This window comes from Cyrtonyx montezumae, unplaced genomic scaffold (genome assembly GCF_038088225.1).
Source record: "Cyrtonyx montezumae isolate F1298 unplaced genomic scaffold, pur_monq_1.0 scaffold_8, whole genome shotgun sequence".
Taxonomy (NCBI): Eukaryota; Metazoa; Chordata; class Aves; order Galliformes; family Odontophoridae; genus Cyrtonyx; species Cyrtonyx montezumae.
The window spans coordinates 4,471,590-4,497,134 of record NW_027072089.1 but is presented as its reverse complement, the minus strand read 5'-3'; the positions used below and the strand labels follow the sequence as shown (position 1 = coordinate 4,497,134).

General features: G+C 40.6%; 1 protein-coding gene across 1 annotated transcript in view; it reads right to left on the bottom strand.

The window, feature by feature from the left end:
• COL22A1 (collagen type XXII alpha 1 chain) overlaps nucleotides 1-25,545 on the bottom strand; it is a 198,059-nt gene that overhangs the window by 43,701 nt on the left and 128,813 nt on the right. The window contains exons 25-38 of the mRNA XM_065752765.1: nucleotides 24,105-24,158; nucleotides 23,673-23,726; nucleotides 22,719-22,772; nucleotides 20,823-20,876; nucleotides 19,614-19,649; nucleotides 15,182-15,244; nucleotides 13,974-14,027; nucleotides 11,709-11,750; nucleotides 10,012-10,044; nucleotides 6,462-6,515; nucleotides 5,945-5,998; nucleotides 4,766-4,819; nucleotides 2,575-2,628; nucleotides 896-949 (exon numbers count right to left, since the gene is read on the bottom strand). Of these exons, the coding sequence (XP_065608837.1) occupies nucleotides 896-949; nucleotides 2,575-2,628; nucleotides 4,766-4,819; nucleotides 5,945-5,998; nucleotides 6,462-6,515; nucleotides 10,012-10,044; nucleotides 11,709-11,750; nucleotides 13,974-14,027; nucleotides 15,182-15,244; nucleotides 19,614-19,649; nucleotides 20,823-20,876; nucleotides 22,719-22,772; nucleotides 23,673-23,726; nucleotides 24,105-24,158 (714 nt within the window). The remainder of the gene's footprint in view (nucleotides 1-895; nucleotides 950-2,574; nucleotides 2,629-4,765; nucleotides 4,820-5,944; nucleotides 5,999-6,461; nucleotides 6,516-10,011; nucleotides 10,045-11,708; nucleotides 11,751-13,973; nucleotides 14,028-15,181; nucleotides 15,245-19,613; nucleotides 19,650-20,822; nucleotides 20,877-22,718; nucleotides 22,773-23,672; nucleotides 23,727-24,104; nucleotides 24,159-25,545) is intronic.

Here is a 25,545-nt window from a genome sequence, read left to right as displayed (position 1 = left end):
AATCTGTCAGTCATACACTAAAGACTAATCTCGTCTGAGCTCTTTCACTGGGACTAAAAGATCTACATTTTCTTCTAGCTTTCTCATCTGAACTTGTTATCGTGGGAAGCCTTTTCCTTCAGAAATCTCAAGACATTTTATTTTCCTTAAAAAAGTAAAACATTTCAAGCTGACTAGGTGAGAGAGTCATTGATCCATTCGTGGTGCTGAAATGAATCTCAGTAACCTAAAACACTTTGTGACTGAGGAGGCTGGGATTTTTTTCTATTTTAAAACCTATATCCTAGATATATGGGTCCCTGTTTGTGATTAACTATGACTACTCTAGCAAAAAAAGGGAAAAAAAGGACTTGGACTTTGGCATGCTGGCTGCTGAGTACTGGTAAACTATAAATCCATGGCATCAAAGAGTACATTACCTAGCTATGAAATGAAACACAACAGTTGGGCTAAGCAGACATAGGTGAGAAAGGGTGTAGTGGACAGCTGTGCTTATGGTCAAATTATGGCAATTTATCAGAAAAGCAGAAATCTCTGTTCCCTAAACAACAAAACTAAGCTTTTCTTCCAGCTTTGGGTTTACAGTGGTAAACAAGCATCTCTCAAATTACTGAATGGTGAGGACAAAAGATCATTTCCACATAAATATGTAGCAGGGACTTCAGCATATTCAATTATATCTCAGTAGTTTTATTAGGTAAATTATAAGGCTGCAACAGGGTGAAATCCTTGTAGCATGTGTAATAGAATAGGTCAGATGAGATAATCTAATGAGCCCATGTGCCCTAGCAGTCTATGAACCTATGAAGTCACTTGCCAGTTCAGGCTGTTTCTGTCCTAATTTACTTAAAATACCACAATGAAAAGAAACAAATCCATGAAAATACAAACTTACCTTTTCCCCTCTTTCACCCTCCTTCCCTGGTAGTCCAGGGTTTCCTGGCACTCCCTGAAGAGAAAACAACTTTAAGGACTAAAAATCTTTTTAGGCAGCATTTGTTCCTAAAGAATGCAGATAGACCAGTATGTTCAATGTGGTATATCTCAAGGTTTAGTGTGAGTTTTACACTTTCCACTACAGACAACTAGAGAGTTCAGAGAATCAGACAATGCAGAGAGCATCACAGAGGAGCTGCGTACCAAGTGCTTACATGAGTTGATTTTTTCTCAATATAACAAAGAGCTGAACAGCAAAAGCTGGAATTGAGCTAATTCCAGATTTGTGCACTCTTCTATCAGTAATTTTTTTCATTCTGTGAAATCCTCAGCAGTTTCTAATCTGTGACCAACAAACTTCAAGTCATCACCTTTCTATCAGTGAAACCCAAAGTCTCAGAATATTCAATTTTTTGGAATATTCTCCAAAATATTCTGGTAACAGTCTCCAAATCCACACTGGAATACTTACTTAACTATGCTTGTTTTACCATTTATTTCAATTTTTTTCATTTTTTTATTTCAATTCCTCTTCATGTCTTAGCAGAAGACAAAATCCAAAAGATTCCTTGTCAAAAATATTGATGAAATCAAATGCTGCAGCTTCCTAACTCAGCAAAACATGTGAAAATGTTACAGAGTTGTGCTCCATTTTAAGATATTAAATGATGTTTTGGCACCATAAGATTGGATTGACTTCCTCTCTGAGTGGACATGATAATTATTTTCTTTTACCTACCATTAAAAAATATTTACAATTATATTAGCTTTTATAAGTAATAGATTGGTATTACTGGTAGAGAAACTGCTTAAATGATTGTAAAATTGAACAAAGTCCTCATTTTAGATGCTATCTTCCAGTTTGAAATGAAATCATTGTGCTAATACAATTAAATGAAATGTAGCTTAGCAATTAGTAGCAAGGCAAGTTAGTATTATTTGGGCTGCCTAGTTGACAAAATCTCCTTCAAAAGCCTTTAGCCTTTGTGCTAAACCATTGATCCTGAATATATTTTAACCTGAGGTCTAAGTTTGGTTTTTCACTTACTCTATTGTAAATATAAAGAAATCCCGAGTGCTAAATAGAAAATTACAATGGTGGAGCAGGGAGTAGTGTTAGTCTAAAGGTTTCTATGCAGACATGAAAAGCTCTGTCATGCACAGTATAATGATGGTGATGAATGTGTACTGAGGTAAGAGGATGTTGTACTAACTTCAAGGCACTGATTGTAGGATCTAATATTTGCACATTTTCATAACAAATATAGGAGCTTTCTATGCAATCTTGATATCAAGAAGTAATGTTTTCAAAGGGAAAGGACAAATGGAAATGAGGTGAAGGAAACAAAACAAGAGAGACAATAAACGCTGTAATTTTTCTCTTGAGGAACTGGCAGAAAAAAAATGCTTCTGACAATCTGAAGAGGAGTGAAACTTCTCCATGCTACAAATGAATATGAAAATACGTTCCATGGAAACACCATTCCCAGGTGCCTCCACATCTTTTGATTCAACTGTAAAAATTTGTAATGAAACACTGCGTTTTGAATCTGATAGCATACCGCCATGGGAGGAGAAACAAAACATCAAATAGAGAAGGTCACAGATGGGAAAACAAGTACACTGGTGCACACATACCACATTTCCTTGCAATCCTCTTGGTCCTGGAGGCCCCACTGGTCCAACAGAACCCTGTTTAAAGAAAGTTAAATTTATGTACATATGTAATTCACAACACGTACCACCATAGGAACAACATGTTCCAAGTGGAACTGGAGTTCATGTCAGACAAGGTGTTGTACAAGTACAAAGCAAAACCACAGCATCTCTGTGAAACACTTCGTAGCATGAAACAATACAAAAAAGATGAAGACTCTTTTGAGAGCTTAAATTATCCGCATCAAAATAAACCCTAAGCCTAGCTCAGATACAGCAAGAAAGGTCTGAGCCCAAAACATCAAAAGAACAGAGAAAAGTATGTTGATTTATGATGAAAATAAAAATCTAAGTCAACAAAATATGCTCTGTTGAAAACAAAAACCTGAAAAATGCTCACTTCACCTGAAAAATCATGCTGTTAGACAGCCCAGCATCACAAACCATTCAGAGTGGTTTTGTTCTGAATTATAGATATTTTTGTCTGCAATCCCATTCAGGATGTATGCCTCCAAACATGCATGAGGGACACAGAAGGAAATATTTTCAGACTATGTCCCCAGATAAAGATATGGTTGGGGTTACCAGGCTATAGTTAGACATTTTCCTCTAGACTTGACAGTATCAGGTCTAAGTCATTATCTCTGGAGTTACTCATCACTCTACACAGGCTAGGGTTCACCTGCTGTTACAGCTTCACAAGGAAGGGGATTTCTATCAGCATTCCCAAGCCATTCAGGAAGAACACAGACAATCTAAAAACATTTGCGCTGGCAAAGTGAAATAATTGACCTGACTTGGATACAGAAACCTCTTCTACTGGAAGATCTGTGTAACACTTTCTTGCAGAAGCACAGTGTGAACAGCTGAGAGATGGTGAGAATTTTCCATAGCACGACTGTGACAGGTATTCACAGAAAATGAATGACTGTCTATGAGGCTCACTGTAAGAGAATTAAAGGTTTCCTCATTTCTGTGTTATTCACAGTTACTGGTCTATGAGTCAAAAGAAACACGTGGAGCAGTGACAATCTGGGATGGGATAGCAAACAAAAGGATGTTTGCATATGTGTACATTACCATATCATGAATATTCTCCACACCACCAGGTTATCCTAAGAAATAAAATCTGTGAATAGGTTTATGGGGAGTGGGACAGTCTTAGCTGCTATTCCTCACATAGTCTAAGGAGTCCTTCATCTGAAGACAATGGAGAATTGAAGACAGGTAGTTGAGAATTTGGGTCAACACACTGCTAAATACAATGTCTGAGCAAAAATCCAAGCAGGGAAACCATAAAAACTAAGACACAAGGAGATAGTCAGTGCTCTAGGATGCTTTGCTTGGATTTCCTATTGCTTTCTTCTCCTGTATACAAACCTACAGTCATAGAATCATAGAATCTTTTGGGCTGGAAGGCGACCCTTAGAGGCCATCTAGTCCAACTCCCTGCAACGAATGTGGACACCTACAGCTAGATCAGAGCCCTGTACAGTTTGACCTTGAATGTCTTCATCACCACTCCCAGTCTGTACTTGAAACAGTTATTCTCTTTTCCTTCTCTGCTTACAAAAGAAGCATGTGGTCTTTTTTTCAAATACAAAAGACTTACACAACTGTCACTGTAATAAAACAGGACTTGAATCTTTAGCTGTTCTTTTGCATACAGTCAGATACAGTCAGACAGTAGTGGCACTCCCTTCCATACAAGCCTCGAAAAGTGGTATGTAATGATTCCTCTGGTGATGAGGCTTTATTATAGAAAGCAAAATTGACTATGAAGCCTAAAACCAACTGTTATCAAAAACTAACTCTGGCTGCTGCTGGGAAGCTCACTCCATGCACCAGCTGACTGCCTGGGTTTGGCTGATAGCACAGTGCAGCAGCAAGCTCTGCCTCACTTCACCCAGAAAAGTGAGCTTTTTGTTAGAGAGGGAGACTTATCCAAAAAAAGACGAACAATTTAGAGCTGGGCTGATTGGGCCATTGATTGGTTTGGTGCAGCTGCATCTGTTTGCCCACCAGCAGCGACTCTTCTTCCAGCTGCAGATTAGGATGTGCCCTGCACCCAGGCAGCCTGGGACTATGAATCAGCAAAGCAGGGAGGGACTTCCATGTCCCTTTAGGTGTATTACTGCCAAGGAAAAATGCTGCAGGGGAAACAGCTACTCACAGCCTCTCCGGGGGCTCCAGCTTCTCCTCGGGCTCCTTTCTGCCCTTTTGTCCCCTGTACAGGAAGAAAAGAAGTACTAGCTGATTAGAGATGGGATGGGACTGCCTGCCAGACAAATAGACTTCAGGATGCCTGAACATGCACTCAGCTAATCAATTCGCAGAGGAATTTAACAGCTGAGGAAATGTCTCTGTGCAGTTCTCAATGCAGCAAGAAAATGAAATACAAAAATAAAACCCTGAGACATAAGAAGAATTACTAATGACCAATCAGCTCAGAGGCTATTTCCCTGCATTACATGTTGGAACTTGCAGATATTCATCTGGGAGAAACTGCTTCCTATCCTCAGGCCTACCTGATGCTTCCATCCTACCTGAATTCTGATGGTCACTTTGCAAAAAGGAGGATTTGCCAGCAGTTCTCAAATAACAACAATCATTTAGAAATGGTAAAAATAGATTACAGTGCAGAGAGTTTGCCACAGTCCTACATGCTACTTAGTTCTTCCATTAGGATTTTCGCATGACAGAGTGGAGTCTATTGATCCAGTCCCCCTTTTAGCAAATGGTACTTGAAAACTGCATGGTATTATAGTTTGGTTGGGGTTTTTGTTTGTTTGTTTGTTTTCATGATGCTAAGACTGCTGTTAACCAGTTTACGTTACTGATCCTCAAATAACAGATGATGACATGAACACAGCACAAATGAAGGCAGAGTAAATACCCTTCCATGTTTACATGGAGACATACCTCAGTGGTACATGGAAATAACGTGCATGAGCCAAGAATTTTTCAGATAATTAAGATTATAAATCCATTTCACATGAGCAATAGTGCCATCAGGGTTAAGCGAGCTGGGGTTGAATCTGAATGCTCTGCAACATTTTGTTAACGTATTGCAGTAACCTATCTGTGAGACCTGTGATTTGGTGGCACCAATACAAGGTGCCCTTGTGAAAGAGCCTAAAGTTGGAAGAAGTCTTTCTTCAGATAGGACATATTTCTGCTTTGATTCTCCTTCTATTGTCCAACATGAGCAAATACCTGTGTAGACCCTAAACATAGAATGATGAAGGAGAAATGGGATGTTGGTGTTTGGAATTATTCACAGTGAGATGCACCATGAAGTCAATCCTTTCTGGTCGTACCAAAGATTTTCTTTAAGTTATGTCCCTCTTACCTGTAGTCCTACAGGTCCTGGGACACCCTGTTCACCTGGGATCCCTGGTAATCCCTGCAAAAACAGAGGCAAAGGTGAAAGAGCTGAAGGAAACAGTTCTCTTCACCAAAAGGAGATATTATTTCTCCCTCCCGCTGAGAGAAGAAAGAGCATTTTTTATAGAGGCTGTGATTGCACAGGACTCTATCTCTCCTGAGGGCTCCTTCCAGAACAGGAGCAGAGAAGAATATAAATGGAGTAGCCAACTGAACTGTTTAGATAGGCCACATTTCAAAATCTTCTTCTAGTCTTCTTCTCAGACACTAAAGTCCAGAGCTAAAGAATTAGGTGCTTAATTTCATGTAATTTCTCTTTCTGTGGAGCCAAAGCCAAACACCCCTGTGGCTATTTCTGATGATAAAAGCATCCTGGCTATGGAAAGAGCATGTCCCACACTGTCTCTCCAAAAGAGGCAGCTCTCATGCTTTCTCCTTGCTAAAATCCAACACTGACTTAAGAAACACTTAGCTGTACTTACAGGTTCTCCACTTGCTCCTTGATCTCCTTTTTCCCCTTTTGGTCCTGGTTCACTCTGATACAAAACAAGACAAAGAGAAATAAAACCTAGAAGTCACCCTAATCTTGTTCTGTAAGAGTACTCCTTTGATCAGTTATCTATTTCTGGCACAAAGCACCTTTCCTCAAAGGACTGCAGAGATTTTTGTCTAGGCTTCTAGAACTGTTATTATACTAATAGTAAAAATACTCAGTTTAAAAAGAGAAGAGTTTTCCTGCATGGAGAAGAGCTAAACAATCTGCAACCCTCAAATTTAATCAGTTCTGCTCCAGTGTATTCATAAGCCAGGTGACATATCCAACAGCCAAAGCACCAGGGCCACTGCATTGCATCGTCTCTCTGTAAGACCAAAAGCCTAAAGCTGTCCTACAGCATGGAAAGTGTCACACATACAAACTGCTTGTCATCCTACCTTTAAGACTGAGGGAATCTTGAGCACTTCCTGAGCTGTATATTACACAGCTTTTCCAGGTTCCTAGTTCTGCCAACAATTCCACACACTGATGCAGCTTACCCTCCCTCCTGCAACACCAGTTCACTATATAATGCACTACCATTACTGACTAATAGGAATAATTTATCCTTATTCTTCTTCATTAAAGATGCTTTCAGACAGGTGTTCATCAGCTCTGTGCTGAGTTCTATACTAATTATCAGTAAGTGTATATTTTTGCTTTTTATAAATGGAATGAACAGCACACAATTGTGCAACTAGCCAGAGAAAACCTGACACTATTTGAATTCCCACGTTTGCTTACTTATAAGACCATATGTATTCAGGCAATAGCAATCACCACTTATATATTATTTATCATATGAGGTGTTTCAATTATGCAATCAAAGAACAGTAAGAACATCAGTGAATTAAGCTCCCCCCAGTACACACGGGAGGAATAATGATCAGCTGAAATGCAGAACCCATGAACAAATCAGTTTGTGTTTTATTCACATCTGCTATTTGCCGACCATTTCTGCATCACCTGGGAATCCAAAGTCTGTTTGCAAATGGTTCTCTATCAGACAAAATAAAAGTAATAGCATAAATACTGCTTATGTCTGAATTTATTATGCATTATGAATAAATATTATGCTTTGTAAGAAATAATTCGAACAATTTTACATTACATTCAGCATCTGGAGAGACCAGCTTTCAATCAGGCAGTCCCTGATGCCATCTACTGGCCTCCAGACAAGCAGTGCGACCACATGAAGCGCTTAAATCTCACAAACCTGCTCAGTTGCATCTGGAATTTGTTTCGTGTAAGAGAGAAGAGCAACAAGGCACAGGCATATGGTAATAAATCTGTAGATAATGATGGTATTACTAAATGAAAATAAGGACGTGTATTATTAGGGGGAACAAGACCGCAGAGAGAGGAAGCAACTCAAGAGATAAAAAGAGGATTTGTTTTAATATTCTAATTTTTCCACATTTTCCTCAATATTTGACTTGCATGTCAGTGCAAAACCAGCAGAATTCCAGACTGATGCCTTTGCACGGCCACAAACAAAGGCATTTCCTACCCTAACTACCTTCAAGTCCTTCCCAAATTTGCTGAATCCATGACTGCCCACAAGAGACCATTAACTCTTCCCGCCAGTGCTGCACATTGCAGACACCTCTGCCCCTGGCAGATGGACTCAATCAGCTGCCACCTACTTTTTTCCTAAAGCTCAATGAACAGAAATGATGTGGTGACAACTAACAGCTGCTACCAAGCTGGGCAAGATCGGTGCTCTCAGCGTTGCTGACCTCCTCTCTTGGCAGTGTCCTCCTGTAGTCTCAGTTAATGCATTTGTCATTTTTGTGCCATGTAAAGGAGAGGAAACACAGTGGGGGCCCAGCTATAACCAGCTGCAGTGGGAGGTGGAAGGCAAAGTGAGGAACCATCTCCTGTTTTACTGTTTTACTCCTCTCTAATGGTAATTCCTGACCACCACTGTGATTCTCACACACTTCATCACCAAAAAGTACTCAGTGCTCTGAATTCACTGGTCTAAATAGATATGGCAGAAACTCTGCTACACCCTGCTGGGTCAGCAAGTTTCTGTGGAGCACACAGCACAAGCTGCACCCAAAACACACAACTGAGCTGTGGTGATTGGCAAAGAGCAGCTCACAGTCACCTGGTTAGAGATTTTCCATTTCTGACGATTACTGTGGCATGTTTTAAATCAAATTTATTTAAACTGATAATAAGGAAACAGAGTAATGGAGGTGCTGTCTTTTGTTCATGTGTTTCCTGTCTCTGCCTGTGTAAGCCACTCTCTGCTGCTATATACCACAGAATCAATGGAAAGCTGTGGCAAGTATTGTGCTTTGGAGATTGCATGACAATTTTCAGCACCTTGCTGGTGCTGTAGCTCCTATGACAAAATCAATGACAGCCTGCTAAGGCATATTACCACCTTCTGACACCTTAAATTCTAAAGCTGTAAATCAAAGGTAACCTCCCCTTCTCTTCCCAAACTCTGCAGTTCTATATGCAGTTCAGTGCAATGGTAAATACTGTTACTGTTAACTTGCATATGGAGAAATCCCAGTGGTCCAACCTGCCAACACACTTCTTTTAGTCTTCACAGTCTTGCAGCTCATTTACAAGAGCAACGCACTCAAAAATAAAGAGAAAACTCTTGTGACTGCAGTAGTACAAAGACCACATAAGTTGTCATTATTCCACATATTTCATAGAATCATTAAGGTTGGAAAGAATCACTAAGATCTTTTAGTCCAACCATCAACCCATCACCACTGTGCCCACTAACCATGTCCCTCAGTGTCATGTTTCTTGAGTATCTCCAGGACAGTGACTCTACCACTTCCACAGGCAGCTTGTTTCAATGCCTCACCACTCTTTCTGAGAATAACTTTTTTCCTGATATCCAACCTGAATTTCCCCTGGTGCAACTTAAGACCATTACCACTGTTACCTGGGAAAAGAGGCTGACCCCCACCTCGCTATATTCTCCTTTCAGAGAGTTGTAGAGAGTGGTAAGGTCTCCTCTGAAACTGTATATATAACAGGAAACTATGAGCTTAAGTGAAGAGAGAAACAAAGAAATTGTCACCAATTCCAGCTCTATCTCACATTCCCATTTCCATCTCTGAAGAACTTATCATGCACTTTCTTCTTTTAATGCCATATTTGCAGCCCACTTGTACCATTTACATGTACTAAAGCCTCCTGATCCTTAACAAGCTTATCCACACACCAAAGCTATGATCTTAAGTAACGCCAGTTAATTCCCATTGTGTACTGCAAAACATTCCTCATTTAAACAGTGGATGGCATAAAGCTGTGTCTTGGCAAAATCTGGTTCGGATGCTGGTGTAACCAGGACAGTTGTGGGCTTCTCATCACTGCTGGTTAACATGGTGATGTTGCACAGAACCAGACTCAAACTGAGCTCCCTAATGAAAGCATTTAAATAACACTGAAATTACTGAGGTACTCTAACAGACATTAAAGGAAATAAGCTAGAAGACATCTTTATTAGAGACATTACTTACAGGAATCCTAGGGTGTGGGGTGAAAAAGGCTGTCTGGAAAAGAAATCAAAGTATTAAAAGAAGCACTGTCAACTTTCCTGGAAATGCAAAAGCTTATGTACTCTCCTTCTCATTACAGATAATGCATTCCATGTAACCATTAGTAGGTTTATAAATAAACAACTCATTGTAACATCTGGCTGTTTGGAAAAAAGCCCACAGGCCTCAGGTATTTCTTAGAAAATTTGAAATATGAATATAAACTCAAAAATGTCCTATGTGTCTTCAGTATTAATAAACTTTCTAACTCCATGGCTGAGCTTTTTGTTTTGTACCACTTACATGACATCTCAACATAACTGGTTGTCTTAGGACATTGGTCATCGTGAAGGAATGGCCAGATATAAAAGGATTGCAATTAGCAGAGAGAAGCAGCATCTATTATCAAAACTGACAAAATCAGGAAAAATAAATAAATTCTTGATGAAATGAGAATACACTGAAATCGCTAGCTATTCTCTACAGATGAAACGGAAATTACTTCTCTCTGCAAACACTGGAAGCTTGAGCTGTCAGGCTTATCTTTTTTACACCTATCCTCGTGATATTGTATTTATAAGCTTTATTTTCCAAGCTTTTGACCAAGACAGGTTTATTATTAACCACAATCTTCTCACAGGATCCTATTAAATACCCCTGGTCACAGACTAACGAGGCCCAACTGATCGCAAGGAAGAAATGGCAATACCTCCTCCACTGCTGTGTGAAGGTTTGCAGACACTGGATTCTCTCCAAGAGATCTTGATTAAAATTCTCTTCATGAGCTGCGAATGCGGCAGCTGCAACCGAGGTGAGCAAAGCTGAAAAGTGGGTATTTGACACTTTCCAGAGGATCTGTAACAGGGATCAGCCTTTCTGTTGCAACAAGAAGCCTGTTCCTGGTACTTGCTCCAAGCTGCTTACTCAGATGTTGCTGGAGGGAACTGTGAGGTTTATGTATTTATATTCAGTGAATGCCTGGAGTTAACTCCATAGCAATCATGCTCATGCATCCGAAAGGAATTGTTCAGGCTCATTTAAAAACAATAAACTGATGTTTTCTTGTGGTTTGTTTGTTTGTGTGCAAGATCTAGTGCTGAACCTAAGTATCTATCAAGTTCTGGAAGGAGATCTTTCTGGGCTTCCAGCACTGTATGCAGCAAAGGCTACAGCACTGCTCTTCCAACCATAAGTTACTGTCAGTGAGAAGTGGAGCCCTCTACTGTTCTTGGAAAAAGAGAAATTGTTCACCACAAGAGAAAAGCTGTTGTTCAGTGATATCTGTTCTTAGTGAATCAGTTTTACCATGAGGTCTAAGGTGGGATTTTCTAGCTCACCTAGAAAATCAGTACAAACATACCCTTCATCTTCACCCATTACCTTCATCATCAGTTTCTAAAGCTGCTAAACATATCAGAAGTTCAATTTAAGTACAACCCCAAAACAAGTGCACAGAAAAAGGCTGTTTGTGAAGAAACAGAAGAGTGCTCAACCTTCAAAAATACAAAACACAACTTCATAGAGCTCCTTTCAAACCAAAGGAGATGGTCTGAGAGTAAATGGATACTAATGTTTTAGCAGAGAGGCACAGATCCTGAACAGTTTCGTTTTTGAAGCACTTGTGTGGTAGAAGTGTGAGGATGCTTAGAATGTTTTTTGCAGCACAACATCTTACTTACTGTTCCAGGTAAGCCTGGTGGACCAGGGGAACCCATGTCACCCTAGGGAGAGAAGAATATAACTGTGGGTATAAAAGGTGAGCAAATAGAAATCAACATTATTATCTAGAAGATACAACTTCGTCAGATGAAATGTACTGTAGAATTGAGGTAGAGCTTAATTTGCAATTTTGGTTGAAGCTTCTCAGAGTTCTTGATTGGAAAGCATGTTTTAGGTAAAACTGTTATATGGGGTAAAAGCACAGCCATCTCTGCTGGGTCTTTTGAATATGGCTGTTGGGGCCCAGCCTGGTCTCTGGGGACCCAGGCTGGGGAACATGACCTCCAGCTTCCCCTTCCCATGTGCACTTACATTTGTGAGCCCCCTAGTGAACCAACATGGACTCACCATTTGTCTGATACATTGGCCCAGGCCCAAGACCTCCACCCCTTGCCAATCGGTCCAGCTTGGTTTACTAGGAATAGGCAGCGGTGCAGAGCACCATACTCACCTCACTCACAGAATCATAGAAAAGCTTGGAAAAGACCACTATGAAAATTGATCCCAGCCATCAACCCACCACCACCATGTCCACTAAACCACGTCCCTAAGTGCTGCATCTACAAGTTTACTGAAAACCTTCAAGGATGTGACTCAACCACCTCCCCAGGCAGCCTGTTCCAATTCATTACCACTCTCTGAAAAGACTTTTCCTTATATCCAACCTGAAAGTAGGAGAAGACTTTAGCACCTCAGTGGTTGGCACCACAGACCAGAGATGTCCACTTCCCCAGCCTGACTCCTGTAGCTGGCACCCTCTCCACTCACAGTGGAGAAGTGGTCCACTTCTACCTATCCTCTCCTTCTGGTTCCTCTTCTGCTCCTCTTTTCCCCTGTATGGGTCTGGAACCACATGGGTTTGAGCTCTGCAGCTCTCTCCCCACAGCCCCATCAGTCTTATCGTCTGCAAAGTTCAGGTTAATTTTTCTGTAAGTGGCACCTGTAGTGTGATAGCCCACCAGTTAGTGAGAATTTGTTTCATCCATTAGTGTGACTGAAGGGTCTTGGTTCCTAACCCTGCCTCCCTTTCTTATTATCCCTGGTTGCATTGAAAAAGTTCCTTGATGAGGTACCCATAAAGGAGCAGACACTCCTTCTACATACACTCACAACATCTTCTTTGCATACTGAAAAAAATCCCTTGTTTTCCAACAAAAATATAACTTCTTCAATCCATTCTTCCCACTGATTTTTGAGACAAAACCTGTCAAGTTGCTGGAATATCTCATGAGAATCACAGTCCAAGTATCTTAGTTGTCACTGGCCTTCTTCCCCACTGTACTCCACACAAAACTTTAGCCCCACTGACAATTGAAAGCCAACATCTATGAAAAACACTACTTAACCTCCCAGATACAGAAGTTTCATGTGCTTCACTGGAAATGTTATTTGACCAGCCATAATAGAAGTGCCACTGCCACAGATAGTCAAATTTGCTATTAAACCGAGGGCTGATATATCCTAGGAAGAAAAATAAGGAGGTGCCTATTTTCATATGGCTGAGATTGCTATGAAACATCATGGGCATCTTCAAGATCAATGCGAGTTTCACTTTATCATCATTTTGGTAAACATCATCTCTTTCTAGGCCACTTATTTTAACCATTATCAGTGCTATGACGACAGAAGCACAGATCATTTATTTTTGTTCAGTAGGCAACCACAGATATGTTCTTTAATTTCAGACTTATTTCTATCAGCCAAAGCTAGAACAAAGAAAATACTTCAAATTAAAGAAACTGACCTTAGTTTCCATCAACAACTTACTATTTCTCGTGCTATTCAATAAAGATTGTAAGACTATCCCCTCTATCTCTTGTCTCTAAGCCCTCTTCGTCTCTCCCCTCCCCTCCCCTCCCCTTCCCTCCCCTTCCCTCCCCTCCCCTCTTCTTTCTTTCTTTCTTTCTTTCTTATATAAGGGTAAGTAGTGACAGGACAAGGGGAAATAGTTTTAAACTGAAAGAGGGAGGAATTAGAGTTGATATCAGGAAGAAATTCTTTACTGTGAGGGTGGTGAGACTCTGAAACAGGCTGTGCAGTGTGGCTGTGAACACAGTTCCCTGGAAGCATTCAAGGCCAGGCTGGATGGGGCTGTGAGCTACCTGGTCTAGAGGGAGGTGTCCCTGCCTATATCAGGGGTGTTGGAACTAGACAGTCTTAAAGGTTTCTTCCAACCCAAACCATTCTGATTCTATAAAGAGGAGCATGTTTATTTCATGACTCACCTTTTCTCCTCTTTCCCCTTTCAGTCCTGGGAGACCAGCATTTCCTTTTCCTCCCTAAAAGCAGGAAAAGGAAGGTAGGAAGTATGCACACTTTGATTTGATTTAATCAGTTTCATTTTTCTCTTTCAGTTGATCTTATCTGTCCTTCAAGAAGAAACGGAAGCAATTAAAAGGGTAATTAATATATCTGAAATGGCGTCACAAAATTCACTGTTTTCAAAAGCCAAAAAATAGTGACTAAGTTAATGGAAAGGAAAGCACCAATTCTGAATCAACTCACATATAGGTCCTTTTGATTGATGTAGTAATAAAGCTTAGAATTTTCCAGTTGAACAAGAGAAGCAGAGCACACTTAAGAGTACACTCATTCTACTAGTTTGTTTATGCTGAAAGATTTCAGAGATATGAGATATGAGTCTACTTTTCTACTTCACCCAGGAAACTTGGTGGCCTGAATGGGAGATACCTAACAAGGGTGATATAAATATTCCTCAAAGTGTATATACAAATGTATATATTCAGCATTAAAATAGAAAATATCTGACCTATATTAATATGATTTCATATATAGAGGGAATGTATTCGATATCCTACACTTTAATATATGTATAATATAGTAAATCAAACACTAAAACGTCAGTTGATTGTACATCTTTCTTGCTCACATTCAAGCACATAGTCAGCTATCAGAACAAATGGCCTCACTGACACAGCTAAATTTACTACCAGGTCCAACTACTTTCTAGTGAGTAGGTGCCTCTGACAGTCTGCAGCTGGCCAGGACTTGGGTGGAAGTTTGGCCATCAGACAATAATCCAACCATCTGGAATGTTCTCCGGTGCTTAGTGTCAAGAGAAATTTGGGATTTTAGTTGTTATTATTTTTTTAATGTTCTTAAGTCATGCAGATACTTTTGAAAGTGAGACCTAAAGGGCCCAGTGCCTCTTCTACTGCCTAACTAAGGGTATGGCATCAGTCAAAATCTTCTGTGTTCAAGACAGACATTATTAATTAGTATCTCCACTGCAATTAGCAATGGTCACAAGGCAGTGAAGTACCCTACTGGAAGGGCTACTTGGTGGTCTCCCTAGAGGTCAATCTCCCCACAAGATCACAAAGAGAAAATATTATCTAGGGACGGTTGAGAGACAAGTCCTCCTGACACCGAATGGTCAAATAAAATCAAGCTATGGTTCAAAGTCACTCACCTGGTCTCCTTTTTCTCCCCTCGGTCCAGGTAATCCCTGAAGACCAGGAAGACCTGCTTCACCCTAAAAATGAGAGAAAATCATGTGTGAAATCCAGGTACGTTCAAGAAGCATGACTTCCATTAAAAAACTTTATTTGAGAATGAAAGAAAAGACTGGTAGGCCAACTCCTCACTCATTCATGTCAGATTGAAATTACATCAAATCTGACTGTCAGGGTTGATTAACCTATCCAGAGTGTCCTTAGGCTAGGAAGGATGAATCCTTGATTTAGCTATCTAATGGCTGATGCTAGATGGTGAATTGTTCAGCACTCATAATGTCTGCAGATGGTTTCTTCTTTATACCTAATTACACCATGATATATGTAGGCTATACTTCAGGCCAGAACCTGCCCTATTTTTTGTGTGTGATTGATTCTATGTGCAGCTTGCTGAGAACAGGATCTTGTTTAATTATCACATTATTTCTTTTTCCAGGGAATAATTACCTATAACAGCAGCGAAGACCTCTATTTTTTTTCTTCTTTTTTTCTCTTTGTATTGTTAAGTAATATCATAAAGTGTAAGGTGTATTTTCTTCACACTGTTACATAACAGTACCAACCAACCAACGAAGCAAACAAGAGCAGCAAAAAGAATAAATCTAACTTTTATTTTCATTTATTACAAATCTGATGTAGTCTAGCAATGCAAACACAATACTATTAATCTGAAATGTACAGATGTTAACTTATGAGCAGGTCCAGAATTTTCTCAATGTGTCTCATGTTTGGATTTGTTTCTGTCTCAAACTCACTTTTTTAGTTTCTGCTTTATAATGAATGCAAGCTGTTGGAGTAATTGTAGTCTGTGTCATGTGGTTTATTCTAAATATAAAAAATACTCTCAAATTTAGCTTCATTTTGAACCAGATTGTCACCTGAAAATAGTAACATGGTGCACCATATATAATTATGCTGGTATGCATATTTCCAGTGCAATATCTCAAAGGATCTCAGTAATGGAGGGAACCCAACTGCACTATGTGCTGCATGAATAGGAACTAAGAATAGGTGATCCTCAGTTTAAAGGGATTAACTCTTTATAGCAAGAGTCTAAACATTATCATGACGTAGATGTAATGAATGCAGATAAATTAGGTTAGGAAAAAGATGTTTTCCTAACAGAGAATAGCTGGGAACACCAGGATGATATTTAATGAATTTTAAAAGACAGTGACATTTGGTGACAAGACAGTGATGCTTTTTGAGAGCCACTGTAGGATCCTGGATGATGAGATCCCAGAGACTGTGAGAAAGAAGAACAGAGGGCATAAAGCTAAAGAGGGGAAAAAAAGAGGATTTGGAGGAAAAACAAAAATATACAATGTACATCTGGTCTCTTGAAAGACACTGAAGAAAAATATTAATGAGATTTTATGGGTCCCAATGAGATGTATCCCAGAGTCCTGAGGGAATTAGCCTCTCTATAGTATTTGAAAAGTGGTGGCACTTAGGTGAAGTCCCCGCCCCTGGTGACTGTGAAAAAGGCAACATCACATCCATTTTTAGGAAGAGTAAAAAGGATGACCCTGGGAACTACCATCCTACGAGTCTCAACTCTGTGCCAGGAAAGATCATGGAGCACATACTCCTGAAAGCTATGCTAAGGAACTTGGAAGATAAGGAGGTGATAAAGGAGAACCAGCATGGCTTCACCAAGGGCAAATCCTGCTTGACCGGCCTAGTGGCCTTTTATGATGGTGTCACTGCATCAATGGTCAAGAGAAGAGCCCCTGATGCCATCTATCTGGACTTCAGAAGGCCTCTGACATGGTACCCTACAACATCCTTCCCTCCAAATTGGAAAGATCTGAATTTGATGGGTAGACTGTTCAATGAACAAATAACTGGCTGCAGGATTTAGTTGAGAGGTTGGTGGTCAATAGCTCCACATCTGAATGGAGGTTGGTGATAAGTGGTGTCCCCCAGGGCTCAGTGCTTGGACTGACACTCTTTAATGACACTGACAGTGGGACTGAGTGCTCCCTCAGCAAGTTTGCTATGACACCAAGCTGTGGGATGCAGTTGACACACCAGAGGGACAGGATGTCATCCAGAGGGACCTAGACAGGCTTGAGCAGTGGGCCCAGGAGTAATTCATGAAGTTCAAGAAATCTGAGTGCAAGATGTTGTACCCTTACTACCAATAGAAGCTAAGGGATGAAAGGACTGAGTGCAGCCCTGCCAAAAATTCCTAGGGGTACTGGTGGATGGCAAGCTAGCATTGTGCCCTTCCAGCCCTGAAGGCCAAATGTATCCTGGGCTGCATCAAAAGAAGCGTGGCCAGCAGGTTGAGGGAAATGATCCTGCCCCTCTTCTCTGCACTGGTGAGGTCTAACCTGGAGTACTGCTTCCAGATGTGGAGTCCTCAATGCAGGAGAGACATGGATCTGTTGGAGTGTGTCCAGAGGAAGGCCATAAAAATGATCCAAAGGATGGAACACCTCTCCTAGGAGGACAGGCTGAGAGAGATGGGTCTGTTCAGTCTGGAGAAGAAGCGATCTGATAGCAGCCTTTCAGTATCTAAAGGGGAGCTACAGGAAAGAAGAGGACAGACTCTTTAGCAAAGCCTGTGGTGATAGAACAAGGGGAAATGGCTTCAAGCTTAAAGAGGGTAGATTTAGGCTGGGTATAAGGAAAAAGCCTTTTACAGTGAGGGCGGCAGAGTACTGGCACAGGTTGTCGAGAGATATGGTGGATGCCCTGTCCCTGGAGACTTTCAAGGTGAGCCTGGATCAGGCCCTGGGCAACCTGATCTAGCTGTGTATGTCCCTGTTCACTGTATGGCAGTTGGACTAGATGGCCTTTAAATGTCCCTTCCAGCTCTAAGGATTCTATGAGGTCAAAGACAAGAAGGTAATAAAAAGGTAATAAAAACCAATATGGATCTGTTAAAAACTCATAATTTCAAATCCATCCACTTTCCTCCCTTGAAAGGATAACTAATCAGACAATAAGGAAGCATTTGCGTGATGTATCTCAACATATGTAAGATGTCTGACGCAAGCCAACATGATGTGCTCATTAGCAAAGTGCAGAAATACAATGTACAAGAAGACTCTTTGTAGAACTGATAAAGAAAACCCGCCTACATTCACACACCTGTTACTAGCTGTTTACTTCCAGATTCAGAGAGAGATGAAGTGAAGTCCTCTAAGGGTCTGTACTTACTATTCAGTATTTTAATTTATAACCAAGATGACAGAAAAGAGAACATTGATATAACGTGTGGAGAATATTACACTATAGAGAGAGAGGTATTTTGGAAAGTGGGATTAAAGTTCAAAAAAAGCCCTGTTGAATATGGAAAAATTACAAGCAGTTCCTAAAATTGATTGGGCAAGGAGAAACTAGCACAGCTTATAAAAATCTGCTGTGTGAAACATCTCTTTCTTCCTCTGCTCCTGATCCAATTGGTGGCATAGATAGTGTGTGTTCTGTTTCCTTACAAATAACAACGTGGGAGCATGGGTCCATTCTCTTTCATCTTTACAGCAGAAGATTGGATTGAGACTGATAGAAGTGAGAGATGAATGAGGCTCAGAGACCTATCTTGCTGGCTCACGCTCTGTAAATCAGTATCCAAAGACACATGATGAAGATGTAAGACTATCCTATATAGATAACTTTCTACAGAGTTAAAAAGATGGTATGCAGATGACAGCATTAAAATATCTGGTTAGTGATCCAGACTGGACTCCAGACAGATGTGTGCTTTAGGAAATCCCAGGATGTTTCCCTAGTTCCTTGCTGTTATCTGCTGAAACTTAATACATAACGATTAAGATAACTGTAAATTCTGACAGTCACCTAGTCAGAATTTCCTAGCATGCATTTATGATCTAGAAATGACTTGATCACACTGTGCATTTACAAAACGTTCATCATCAGCCAGAACCATCACCAGCATACTGGTTTAATGTGAAGGAAAAACAATTACTGTTATGCCACTCCGCCTTCCTTTTCTTTCTTATCTACCAGAAACAAGATGACTGAATTTTCTGAGATACAGACAAAATTGGATTTGGGATATTTGCTCTGGAACATTACTTTGTCCAACCATGAGTCTTATCTGCTGACTTACTCATAGATTCATAGATACATTAGATTGGAAAGGACCTACAAGATCATCTAGTCCAACCATCCTCCTATCACCATCCCTACCCACTAAACGATTAAATCAAATCCCTTAGCACCTCATCTAAACTCTTCTTGAACAGCGCTAGGGATGGTGCCTCAACCACCTCCCTAGGCAGGCCATTCCAGTGCCTGACTTGCACTCTCCTTGGCAAAGGAAGTTATTGGCGAATGGCTTTGTTACTGCATGTGATCACTCTGCATTGCTCTGACAGGTAGGTGCTGTTGCTGGCACCATTTTTTTCTGCTCACCTGTTCACCAGGTTGGCCACGGCCTCCTGGTTCACCCTGGAAAAGCAAAACCATAAAGTTAGTATTACAAGGACCCAATTCTTTTGCAAGAATGCTTTCTCTCCAGTAAATTGTGTCCCCTACTGTCCTAACACATTTTATTCAATCATGTTATTCTTACACTTTCTGTAAGGCGCTGAAATTGTCTTCTGTGAAAGACAGAAACTGTTTTTCTTTGTCAAGAAAAACAATGTTTTTTGTTTTTCAAAGTCAAATGTCTTTGTTTTTCAAAGTTTGCTTCGTAAGGCCTTTTCTGGTGACAAGACTCTGACTGATAACTGCCAGTTATCTGGATGGGTGTTATGGTGCCATTGTCTCTGCTTACCGTTGTAAAGATAAGCAGAAATAGGTGCAAATAGTCTTTTCTGTGGGGGTACAGCTTGGAGAAGCTGACCACCACAAAGACAATGCTCCTGCATGGCAATGAAGGCGACATTCGCTGCTGGCTTATCTGTTGGGCCAGACATGTCACACAAATAAACTCCTGAGAAATGGGGGATAAAAGGCCTTCACTGAACTAAGGTTTTTTGGAGAAGAACTCCCAAAGAAGAAATCTTTGAGGAGAACTCCCGAAGAGACTTAGGACGGACCCTGAGACCTGCTTACTGCCATCTCCCATCCCCCGCGGTGACCAGACTGGTTCCTGAGATCAATGGACCTACTATGAACCTCGCTGGATCCACGGTGGTGATTATATCTCTCTTGCTTTCTGCCAAGTCTCCATGCTTTTCATCTCTTTTCTATCGCCCACCTTCCCTTCCCCATATCCCTAAGCAACTAGTATTTGTAATAAACTGGTTGGGCTAACATTTGACCCGTTGTGTCTTAATCTCGCCCTCGGGTATACATATACATATAAAGAACCTCGTCTCCCTCCTTTATATTGGAGCGTGACATCTTCTTTGATAGCTTGGGATCCCTAGCCACGGGGATCCAATGTAAGGTTCAGGTCACATTTTCCTATATACACAGACTGGAAAAAAGAGCATCAAACATGGTTTCATGTCTTAGAATGCAATGAACAATGAAAGGCACTGAGCTACATCTGTTCCCCCTCTTATCTTTACAGTTTTAGAGGAATCTTACTCTCCTGACTCAGTACAAAGCCTTCTAAAATCACACTCTGAGTGACTCAGTGGCTGCAGCAAACTTAGAAATAAAATTCCTTACCTTAGGGCCAGCTTTTCCAGGAAAACCTTGCTCACCTTTTTCTCCTTGTTCTCCCTGTGGGGAACATGAGAATTTAATATACAAACTCCTCTTGCAGTGCAGCAATATTGAGGAATATTTTGACTCAGATCCCCAGCCTCAACCTGAGGATGTAAATGGAGACACATGAGAGTATCTTTCCTGCTATTTGCAGACACATCTCCAGCAAAAATCACCCAACTAAAATATGTCTAGAATAACACAAAGTTAACCAGTGTTACTTTAAAAGCATCCATAGTAAATTACCTGAAAAAAAAATATATCCATTCAGTTTCTTCAAACTCTATGTGGTGAAAAAGACTACATTTTCCATTAAGCAAAATATATAACTGTGGAATTGGAATCTTGGTCACTGGGACACTTAAATAAATCCTTTGATCTCTCCTTGTGGGCAGTGTCAAGACCAAGAGCAGAAACTGTGGTGGATTAAGAACTGAAATATGCTGTGTATCTCAGAAATGCAGTCAATACTTCACAGAGCTCAGTAATTTGTGATATGCTTCAAATTCATCACTTTTATTCATCAGTACACTTAGACAGAGGAATGCTGGACTTAGACTTCAAGTATAGATATGATGGTTTCCTGGTAAAATTAGGGGTAATAATGGCCAAGCACCAGAGTTGAGAAGACTGATGCAAGGATCAGAAGACTGATGCCTTGGACTCAAGGCAGGTTATAATTAAGTACTTATTCTAATATAGTGTAATCATTTGGAGCTGTTGGAGCAGGTCCAGAGGAGGGCCACAGAGATGGTCAGAGGGCTGGAGCACCTTTCCTACAAACAAAGGCAGGTGAGCTTGTTCAGCCTGGAGAAGGTAAGGTTCAGGAGAGATTATGCCACAGCCTTCTTGTGCTTAAAAGATTATAATCAGGTTAGAGTAGATGTTAGGGGGAAAACTAACTCAGACACTGATGACACACTGACACAGACTGCTCAACAAAGCTGCACATGCCCCACCCCTTGATGTGCTGAAGGCAAGGTTGGATGGGGCCCTGGACAACCTAATCTAGTGAGTGACCAACCTACTCACAGCTGGGGGCTGGAACTGGATGAGCTTTAAGACCCCTTCCAACCCAAGCCATTCTGCGATTCTATGATCTCCTATGTTGGCTCTGACAGCCAAAATATGGTGCTTTCCTTTGTCACTTATGACTGTAAGAACTCAACAAGAGTTTCTCCTGCTCAAAATATTGATTTTCCAACTGCAGAGACAACAGAACAGTAGAGGAAGCAAACCTACCTGAACCTGTCATTCATATGAACTTACAAAAAGGGCACAAGAGGTAGGAAGAAATGAATAGCCAGCCTTCTTCCACATGGCCCCACAGAAGTCCTAGGGGGATGGCATATTTTCTTTCCAGATCTTCGAGGATGAAAAAGAAATGTCTTTGGGCCTGAATCACCTTGTTGTTCTTTGTGCTTTGAACAGATACACTGACCTGCCAGCCTCCTTGGCTTTCCAGTATGACAGTGGAAGCTTCTCTGTCTGCCATTCTCAGCTATGTTTGCTGAACAAAAGGCAGTAGCTGAGGACTGGGAGGTCTCTCCTGTATTAAAATTCAGCTTAGTCTTCACAGGGACTCAGTATAGTGCAATCACATCAGCTGACTTGACCCTGGAACTCCAGGGCTAGAAGCAGGTGAGGTATGTTTGGCCCTGCAGATCTTGTCCCACAGAATCACAGAATTGTAAGGATTGGAAGGGACCCCTAGACATCATCTAGTCCAACCCCCCTGCCAAAGCAGGCTTCCTAGACCAAGTTGCCAGATTGCTCCCCTTTCAGTTTACGCTTCCTGCTCACCCAGATAAGCTGCCCAGGCAAGCCGGTTATGCTGGTGTATGTGGTGACACTTACCTTTTGACCTGGGAGCCCTGGAAGACCATTTAATCCATCTTTGCCAGGTGAACCCTAAACAAGAGAAAATAATGAGCATTAAGACCCTGTTCCTTAAATCGATATCAATGCTGAGTTCATCCTTCTTGCCACTAATTTAAATTTAAGATTCGTTAAAACACCTCATGCATCTTCTGACATTTTCACTACCGTGACTCAAATTACCCAAAATTTCTTGCAGTGCACGTATCTGCTTGGCTTCATTCAGCAATTTCAGTTAATGACCACAGGATGTCAGTGTTGTAACAGACAAACATCAAAGTTGATGCTTTATGAAGAATGGGCTCTTAAATAACTTCAGAAATAGCATTCTCTGTAAATCTCTATTATCTGTAGCTGTAACTTTTATAAAACATCTTTCACCTTTTAAGTATCAGTAATTCCTTATGTAATACACAAACTGGCATTACGCAGCATAGAGAGATGGAAGGATTCAGCAAAATAAGAATTAAAATGACTTTTTATAATGCACTAAAAATAGTGAGAATAAGTTTGGTCCTCTTTTCATGCATCTCTAAACACCGCAGGCATTAAATGGCACTTTTCAATACTAAGCATTTCATAATTCATCTTTCTTGACTAAAGAGCCAATAGGAATTGCAATGCTCTGCTATAAATAACTTCTTTGGCCTGATTCAAGAAACACCAGTTTGGAAGAGTCACATTTTACCAAATGTAAACTATGTTTTGAAAGGTGTTACATAAAGCACCATAGTTCCAGTGTGCAGGGATAGTAAAGCTACCACTGGTAAGCCAAAAGGCATCAATCCAATGTCTGTTTTAAAGAAAATATTGTTGGAGCCAGTACTGCAACTATATGTGCAGAGAAGCTGCACAAAATAGAAGAGTTTAGAAGTGAAACATGTAAGGTCACAGAGAGCAGGGAGGCAATGCAAGCTATCCCTGAAAACTTACAGCTGGTCCTGGTGGTCCACTTTTACCCGCAACGCCAATTTCCCCTGGCAGACCCTGAAAAAAAGAATCCAGCACACACAATAAGCATCAGTATTTCTGCCCTTCACAGGCTGCTTTCAATTCAACCTCAATTTTCCCTCACGGAATAGTCAGGTCTCTGCCACGGGGCATCCTGCAGATATTGACTCATTTGCAGGTAGTGCTAACGTGGCTCCAGTACTCAGTGCAGTTGTCCTGCAGGGCCGGATGGAGCTTTTCTTGAAAATACAAGATAAAGCATACATTGCCAGAGGCACTGACTCAGTTCCCATTGAAATTCAAAGTCTAAATCTAAAATTCTCCTTTTTTTTTTTTTTTTTTGTTTTGTTTTGTTTTGTATTTTCTCTCCTTGATGTAAACTAAACAACAATGAAACCAAGCCTATTTTCTTACCGGTGCTCCAGGTGGTCCTGGGGGTCCAGCTATGCCTGTGGGTCCTGGAGGTCCCTGTAAGGGAAGCAAAAACCAGTTCATTAATAACCATGATAGTAGTAGAAAGCCTCAGGCCCTTCCTGTGTGCAACTGGGCCTCTGTTCCAAACAGCATCAGCACTGAGCTTCATTTTATTAACTTCTCTCCTAAACCTGCAAGATGTTAAACTGATCTCTCTGAGAATTGTACTCAAGAGCATAAGAAGATCTCCTGCTTAAACCACTAGTTGATAACAAGGTGAGCTCTGTCCTGGGCTCCAAGAGATGGAGTCCATCCAAGACAACGCATCCAGCGTACTTTACTCTTAATTAATGGTACAAAGGATATAGTGGATCAGGTATTTTAAAAGAAGTACCCCAGCATTTTAGTTCTCTGTGTTTACCCTGTTGACAGTCCTCAGAAGCTCATACTTGAGTGTATACATTCAGCTTCAAATGCTCTAGAAGTCTTACTCATCTCCTTGCAACAACTGTTTCTCTTGGGAAAATATCATCAGAATAGAAATCCAATTTTCAGAGGGATTTATTTCTGTGTATTGGATAAATAGTCAAAAGTGAGTTCCTAGCTGAAGAGATTTTTTTCCATACTTGACACATCACTGCCTGAGATATAGAGGTGTTCGTTACTTTCATCTTTTCTGAAGACAATAAAGATTTTCTTCTTTACTTAAAATGAATCATTTGTTCATGTGTTTTTTGAATCAGGATATAAACATACAGCGTAATGATGGATGAGAGAAATAAGATACATGACTGAGTTGAAACTCTAAACTTGTCTGTCTCTTTCAGACTTTCTAATACTATGATGTAAGTCATTTTCATTTTCCAGAATAGAGTGAGTTCTGATGTTTGCACTCCAAAAACACAGGAAAAAAAAAAAAAAAAAAAAAAAAACAGGAAAAAAAAAATAAGAAGAAGAAGAACAGATCCAAAACCAACAAGAGAAAAATGTATCAGGATGACATTTTTCTCTCAGCAGGTGGTGAGGCACTGGCAAGACTGTCCAGAGAAGCTGTGGATGTCCCATCCCCGGAGGCGTTCAAGCCTAGGTTGAATGGAGCCCTAGGCAGTTTGATCTGGTGGTAGGCAACCCTGCCCATGGCAGGTGAGTGGGAACTAGATGATTTCAACCTAAGCCATTCTATGATCCTATGATATACACCAACTATGCAAAAAATTAAAAGTGAGGAACCAACACAAGATAGAAAATGGTCAGTCAGCTTGTTCTCTGCTAGACCTGTTTTACAAACAAATAACAAAAATCACATATTTCTGTGATTACGAGTCACAGACCAATTCAACGTTTAATGAAAAATGCAGCTGAAAAGAGAATAAAGTGGTATAAACAAGAATGGACAAGAAAAATTATGTGTCGTGGTTTGATGGGGGCAGTCATTTTAGAA